Source organism: Genypterus blacodes, unplaced genomic scaffold, assembly GCF_046128005.1.
Source record: "Genypterus blacodes isolate CSIRO-AG114 ecotype Tasmania unplaced genomic scaffold, CSIRO-AGI_Gbla_v1 ptg000057l_1, whole genome shotgun sequence".
NCBI classification, from domain to species: Eukaryota; Metazoa; Chordata; class Actinopteri; order Ophidiiformes; family Ophidiidae; genus Genypterus; species Genypterus blacodes.
In genome coordinates this window covers 1,133,292-1,140,847 of record NW_027466869.1, presented here as the reverse complement: position 1 = coordinate 1,140,847, position 7,556 = coordinate 1,133,292, and the positions used below count along the sequence as shown (strand labels likewise).

Sequence of the window (7,556 nt, the reverse complement as noted above, 5' to 3'; positions counted from 1 at the left end):
CTCATTCACTCACAGTTGGGATAAGTACAAGTATGCAAGACAACAGATACAGACAAACAGTCACATATGTCTCTCTCTCTCTCTCTCTCTCTCTCTCTCTCTCTCTCTCTCTCTCTCTCTCTCTCTCTCTCTCTCTCTCTCTCTCGCCCCCCCACAATAGCATTGCTTGGATGCCTCCCTTTCGCACAGAGACATTATGTAATTCACCCCTAGTAACTGTTCAGGATGCGCCGGGCTCATCTTTGTTATCCCCCCCCCCTAAATTCTCTACAACACAACCCAGCGCAGTCCTTTCTGGCTCTACGACGCCATCTAGTGACACTCCATCACCGCAGTGTAGCACTACCACACGCCTCCTCAGCCAGAACCTTTACTGCCGCGTATCTATCTGAGATGCGTTTTAGTCAGATATTACTTCTCAATGACTATGAAAAGTGAAACGAGTGAAATAAGACTCTTCATTTATATGTTCATTAATAGTGTGGGCGTCCATCGAGGAGAAAGAAAGAGAACTGTATTGACTTTTGTAGTGGCTACAGTTGTAGAATTGCAATTCAGTTGTTGTGGAAATTACAACACATTTGGAAATAGATCTGGTATAGAGATCTGGTTATTGGTTTAATTATGTCCCTTATCTGTTTTGTACAGGTTGATCGTATTTTGTGTGTGAGATATAATTTCGTCTGTGCGTAAAAGTAACCAATGTGTGCGTAAAAGCACCGTGCGTTTTTTAATCTGTCACCTGCGGTCTTGTTTCTGTTATTGTACACACAGAAACTGCACAAGTTGTCAGTTGCTGCGCGCACACAAGCCGCCTGCCTCCGCGCCGTCCCTTCCCTCTGTGCCGGAGAGAAGGTCTGGTGTGGCGTGTGTTATGTGACAAAAGAGCGACCAACCCCGCCTCGAGAGAGGGGGGGGGGGGGGGGGGGGGGGGGGGGGAGAGAGAGAGAGAGAGAGAGAGAGAGAGAGAGAGAGAGAGAGCAGCCCTTGTCCGGCTTGGCTTTGGCGTCTCCTCTCATACCAGCCAAACGAGCGTGATGTTTCCAAGAGACATTTCCCTGTTTGTGAAGCGCTCAGTGAGAGAGGGAGAGAGAGCGAGAAAGAGAGAAAGAAAGAGAGAGAGAGAGAGAGAGAGAGAGAGGCTCAACTGTTGAACGTGGTTTCGCTCAGCGTGTTGTTGTTGATAGGCAACCTCGGTCAGTGATCACCTTTAGGCAAATAACCAATAATTAATAGAACAATAATAAATTACATAAACAGATAATTACATTGGAGTTGTTTTTTACGCCCCTTTATGTATCGATTTAATATATCGGGTTATGTTTCCTTGTCTGATATTGTCTTATTGTTACTATAAAGTGTTTTTACTCCTGTTTATTCCCGTTCATTCTAACAGCTACACCCCCATTCACAACACCAATACCCAGACTGACGGGCATGTTCAGTGTGCAGCAGTGGGATAAAGAACACTTCGTTTTGTTTTTATTCAGTAAAAAACCTCAGGTAAGTCCGCGGTACAAACTGTACTCTAACTGGACTCAGCGTAAAGTCTCCATATGGTAAAGTAGACTTCCCATATCTAATGGTATACACATGGGCTGGTGGTAAAGCGAGTAGAAAAGGGGGGCCATAACATAAGCCAGTGTCTCTTTAAAAAAAATGAAGTTTCTTGTTGTATTCTGGAATGAGGTCAGACACGAGGCTCCTCATTGCACGCGTTGATTATTATTAGATTCCATTTTCAGCCAATGGGAGCGGAGGAGGGCGTGGCTTTGGCACTGAGGCAGGGTAGCGACAGCGTCCCATTGGTGGATTTTTATCGCCGTTGTATCTCGGGAAGGGATAAATGCAAGCAAGGGGGGCCGAGACTGGAGGGCTGCTTGAAACTCTACTCGGCTGCAGGCTTTGCAGATGTGAGGCGGACAGTGTAACTCGCTCTAGGTCTCCTTTTTTTTCTTCTGCCTTCCTCCTTCGTCCCAGCATGCATGGCTTTTGTTTCTAACAGAGGGGACAGGGCTAATGCAGAGAGAAGCACTCACCGTACAACACTCTACTTTGGGAGCCCTCTGTAAGTGCCAGAGAGCGCAAAGTGTGGCACTCAGTCTGAGGCTCTGCAGCTGCATCGACTATGTTCAGTCACTACACTGACTGAATTGATTTTATAACACAGAAGGAAGAGGGACAGAGAGAGACTGATAACAGGGTATATACAGTGGAGAGTTGGCTACACTGCCCGTGCTGTAATCATACCCACAGAACCTGGAAATTTAACTTTTTTTTGTACATCTAGCCTTTTCAACGGGGCTACACTGGACTGAATTATCATCGAGTTTGCTACACATCTCAGGAGTGAATTTATATTTTTTTGCCGCCTTGTTAACTCAACTCAAAACTGTGAAGCAGAGCGAGAGAGAGAGAGAGAGAGAGAGAGAGAGAGAGAGAAAAGAGCTGAGTTTGCTTTAAAGTGAACTGAGGAGAGTGAGAGAGAGAGGGAGAGACAGAGCAAGTACACCGCTCTCCCTCTGTCTTATCTGCCCGTGTTGTAGCTGAGCAAGCATGGTGCAGAAAATGAGCCACACGGAGAGCACCGCCGAGGCGCTCTCCTTCTTCGCCGGGGATTCAAGCTCCGACTCCGGGGCGTGCATGGACCTGGACCCAGCCGCCTCGCCTCTTTCACCGGGCTCCACCGCTTCATCCACCACCGGGGACAAGCTGGGAGAGAACCCGGCGTGGTGTAAAACTCCCAGCGGCCACATCAAGAGACCCATGAACGCATTTATGGTGTGGTCGCAGATCGAGAGGAGGAAGATCATGGAGCAATCGCCGGACATGCACAACGCTGAGATCTCCAAGAGGCTTGGGAAGCGATGGAAGCTGCTCAGAGACAGCGACAAGATCCCCTTCATTCGGGAGGCGGAGCGGCTCAGGCTCAAGCACATGGCGGACTATCCCGACTACAAGTACCGGCCGAGGAAGAAGGTAAAGTCAAGCACCTCTAAGTCTGGCAGCAACGGGGAAAAGGGGGAGAAGCTCAGCGGCAGCTCGAACAACACCAGCACTAAAACATCCTCATCTTCGAGGAAGAATGGATCCAAATCACCCAGCAGCAGCAAACCCCACAAATCACTCTTCGGGAGCAGCAGCAGTAGCACCAAAGCATCACCGTTTGCCTCTGAGCACCAGTCAGAGCACCACCACAACTCCCTCTACAAGTCCAAATCTGCCTCCTCGGCGGCTAAGCAGATCCCCGACGGCAAGAAGAACAAGCGGGTGTACGTCTTCGGGAGCACCGGGGGCAGCATCAGCGTGAGCCCGGCGTCCTCTGTTGTGGTCCCGGCCAGCCCGACGCTGAGCAGCTCGGCGGACTCCAGCGACCCGCTCAGCCTGTACGAGGACGCGGCCAGCGGGAGGGAGGAGGGCGGCGAGTCCCCCGGCAGCAGCGGCAGACTGGGCGGTTCTACGGAGCGCCACGGCGGCCACACATACACCGGCCGTAGGGCTTCTTCGCCTACTCCCTCCGGCTCTCACTCCTCCGCCTCGTCCCACTCCTCCTCCTCCTCCTCTTCGTCCTCTGAAGATGAAGAGTTCGAGGACGACTTGCTCGACATTAACCCGAGCCCCAGCTTCGATAGCATGTCGTTGGGGAGCTTTGGCTCCTCAGTGCTGGACAGGGACTTGGATTTGAACTTTGAATCAGGCTCCGGGGGCTCCCACTTCGAGTTCCCCGACTACTGCACACCAGAAGTCAGCGAGATGATTTCAGGGGACTGGCTGGAGTCCACCATCTCCAACTTAGTCTTCACTTATTGAGCGAGTCAAAAAGAAAAACAGGTATAATGTTGATCTGCAAGCAAAATATGACCACGAACAGAGACAGGGGTTCCTGGTACAGTGGGCGTAATAGTTTGTGTTATAATAATACCAGACTAGTCAAATCCCACTATAACTGCCCCCCTCCCTCCTCGTCCATGTAAACAAAGAGCTGCGAGCCCCTGGAAGGCTGAAATTTTAAAGCAAACAACTTGCTTATTGTACTTTTCTGCGGATGCGTGGACTGTGGGACTCGATCCAAACAAGCGGGGAGGAGGGGTGAGAGGAAGAGGAGTCTGACTGGGTTCCAGCTCAGTCCAGGACAGTTTGGAACTGAAACAACTTAACTGTGATTGATTTGCACGTCATGCGGTCCGCCGTTCACTTAATCAATGTTGTTGCTGATTTAAAAAAGAAAAAAGAAAAAGGGACATTTCACAACTTTTTACCAATCGCCAAGTGATCTTCACCACTAGAAAGGTACAGAAATGAGACTGTCGTGCGACATTTTTATTGTGGTGTGTCACCCAGAGGGATTTTTAATGAAAACCGAGGTGGGTTGATGTTTTTTAAAAGTCGAATATTTTCTCTAAAGCAAAAAAAACATGGTAAGCATGATAGCCTACTTTGTTCTATCTTGTGCTGAGATTTTCTGTGCGACTGTCGAGCAGTTTAAAAACTAGTATTAGGGTTATTTAAATGGGTAGGTGGCGCTCGCTTCGGTTCTTAAAAAGGACATTGAAATAATCACCAGCTGTTGTTATTCTTCAAACTTCAGGATTCAAACGCAACTTCAAATCTGTGCTGAACTTTATACACGTATTCTCTACGATTCAGGACCAAAATTCTTTTATGTTAGCTATAGAGAAATCCTCGCTGATTTTTCATCCTCTGAGCTTTGTTTTGTACATGTATCCAGATGCCATTTTATATGGGATGTTGTATTTATATACCGGGCCAAGCATTTTTTGACTTGATCATTGTTTTTTATTTCTTGTATACATGATCTAGTCCTGTTTTCTTTTCTTACACAGTTGTCTGTCAGTACGTGTCTGTGTCTATCACGTTTCCTTCTCAGGCGAAGGGCTAGAGTTTTAAAAACACAACTTTTGATTTCATTTTATATTTAAATGTACACACTTTTGGACACTTAAGAGAGGAAACAGTTTGATTATTTTCTCAGTGTATTTTTGTACAAATCTATATAGTAAAAGGGGAAGTCAACAATCGGTGTGTGTAGCTTACTGATACAGCTGTATTGGATTTCCTAATTTCTAAGACCCCGGCTGGCTGGTTTTCATGCTACCTTAAAGTGCTCATGGTAAAGTCGTACGTTAGAAGTTTTGTCGTAGATTCAGACGCTTTTGTTGGGAGAACCAACAAAATTGACCCTGTTACACTGTGGTGCCTATGGTTTGATTTTAGAAATCAAGCAGCACCGATCTACCTTTGTCATGTATTGACAGAGGAAAGAGGAGAAAATATGCTAATTTCCAGGCTTGTAATTGATGTTTAAATATTGTATTTACAAATGTTTGATTACTTAAACCAGCAATTCCTGACGAGACTTCTTGTGTACCCCCTGTACGTCTCGTCTTGTAAATTCAGGTATGAGAAAAATAATGTACTCGCCTCAGCGTGAAGTATGTGAGGTCATACTGGAAGGTGATTTTTCCTACAGCACTTAAAGGCAGCATCACTCTCTGAATCAGCCTCCTTTTTACGTTTACAATGCCAGTCTGCAGGCTTCTTAAAGACACAGGAACACATCATTTTTAAAGTCCACTCCTGTGCAACACGTGCTTTCTTACAGCGTCATTATCCAGAGCAGCCACTCCTTTTTGCATTTCCTGTCAGATATCTTACCGATGACAACAAACGAGGAGATTGTAGCTTTAAATTCGACTTATTTCTTGGTGTTTTCTTTAATCGATGTCAAATCTGCCAATCAACCACTGGATTGAACAGGCTATCAATATAGCAAGCAAACAACAAGGATGACAACAAGCATATTCAAATTGCTGACTTGAGTTCCGCAACAACTACTTGTACTGCGTTTCTCATTGTATTTGAATATATAATCTTTTCTACTTGTCGGCTAACTCTTAGCTAATAATTGTTTTAGTATCTTTATGGCATGGTGAATAGCATTTGTATTTCAGATTCAGGTTATTAGCTGTTGTGTTTTTAAGAAAAAAAGATGAAAAAATGAGGAAAAATTATGAAACGTGAACTCGATCTTTGTATATTTGACTGTATCATAAAGCAAAAAGATTGTGTGTTTATGTACGTTGTTGCTATCAAGGACAGGCACTGTCTAGAACTGCTATCTTTTACACATCCTTACTTACATTTAAAGTGGTCAGTTCAGGACTCTTTTTTTTATATATATATGAAAGCATTTTTAAATATATTAACTTTATTTTTCATCCATTCTGTGCAATATGCTGTGTAGAATTATCATTTTATTGTCTCTAATCATGCCATAAAAGGAACCACCCTTTTTTTGAGGCTCAGAGAAAGGGGGGAGGGGGGGGACTCATGCCAGCTAAATTGTGTCCATTCACTGCCTGTCAGATTGTTGATATAAACTTGTGTACAGAACTTTTTTTTTTCAAGGAAGGAAATAAATATCAGCTGGAACTGAAACTCGACAACTCTTCTCTTGCTTCTTTTCACATTTCATCACTACACACCATCAATAGTGTGCAAAGGGGGAATACCACAGCTACAAAGGAACAAACACTAAATAAGCATTGTAATGTTCTAAGATGCCAATAAGAAAACTGGTCTGTTTTAACTGAAACTTACCAGATTTCCAACACTTATGGCAGCACACAATTCATCCAGTTGGAGCTTTATGAGTACAAGTCATAGTGTGCTTCATTCCAATTATGCAGCACTCATTTTGCATCTCCAAATGAAAACAAGTGCATCATTAAAAGAAGGTAAAATACTCGAATGGGCTTTGTCACTAGAAAGCCATTGGGAATATCTGGTGTTTAGCAAAGATGGCGACAGATATATTAATCAATACAATTCATTCTACCCACCCCTGACTCATATTTGATCATCATTCTATGTTAAATCTCCATAGGGCGTAAGTGCACTGCTTGCTGCTTTCATGATGAATCCTAACAGAGGAGCATTGATCTGACACTACAACATCCCTTAAGCTATAAGGGTAATAATATGGCTTTATGACATGACCTACATCAGAAATCACAATCTCTTGGATCTACACCAGACAAGACTGAATCTTCAAACTGTGGATTGCATGTTTGATGTTCTTGTAGCTAAAAATAATCACAACAAATATGGATTTGTAGCAAAGAATCTAAAACTACATGTTTAAAGCATTAACCCCCCCCCCCCCCCCCCACCACACACACACACAAATATTGCCTTAGTTTGTTGTCTCTAGAAGTAAATATTGATAACTTCATTACCCACTCTGACACTGAAGTACTGTACATTACCCTGTACCCCAGGAAGACTTGATTTGGTAAAGGCACATTACATTTGCACCTTAACTAATCAAAACAAATAATAATGAATTGCCTTTTCTGCTCATGTAATCCCTTACAATGATGAAGCAATAGCAATGCAATAGCAATAACAAAACAAATAGTGCCCTCCTTCATTTTTGGTTAAAAAAGATGACACACAGAACAATGTCTTCAGAAATAACATGTTCCCCCTGAATCCTTTATCACACTGTCCAATGGGTGTGCAGTAACCCCTCA

The 7,556-nt window shown here is 44.3% G+C and overlaps 1 protein-coding gene across 1 annotated transcript; it reads left to right on the top strand.

Moving 5' to 3' along the window:
* Positions 1–1,876: 1,876 nt before the first annotated feature.
* sox4b (SRY-box transcription factor 4b) lies at positions 1,877–6,454 on the top strand. Its single transcript, XM_076152705.1, has one exon. It carries the CDS (start codon positions 2,557–2,559, stop codon positions 3,808–3,810), a length of 1,254 nt encoding a protein of 417 aa, XP_076008820.1. The 5' UTR covers positions 1,877–2,556; the 3' UTR covers positions 3,811–6,454.
* The last annotated feature ends 1,102 nt before the right edge of the window (positions 6,455–7,556 follow it).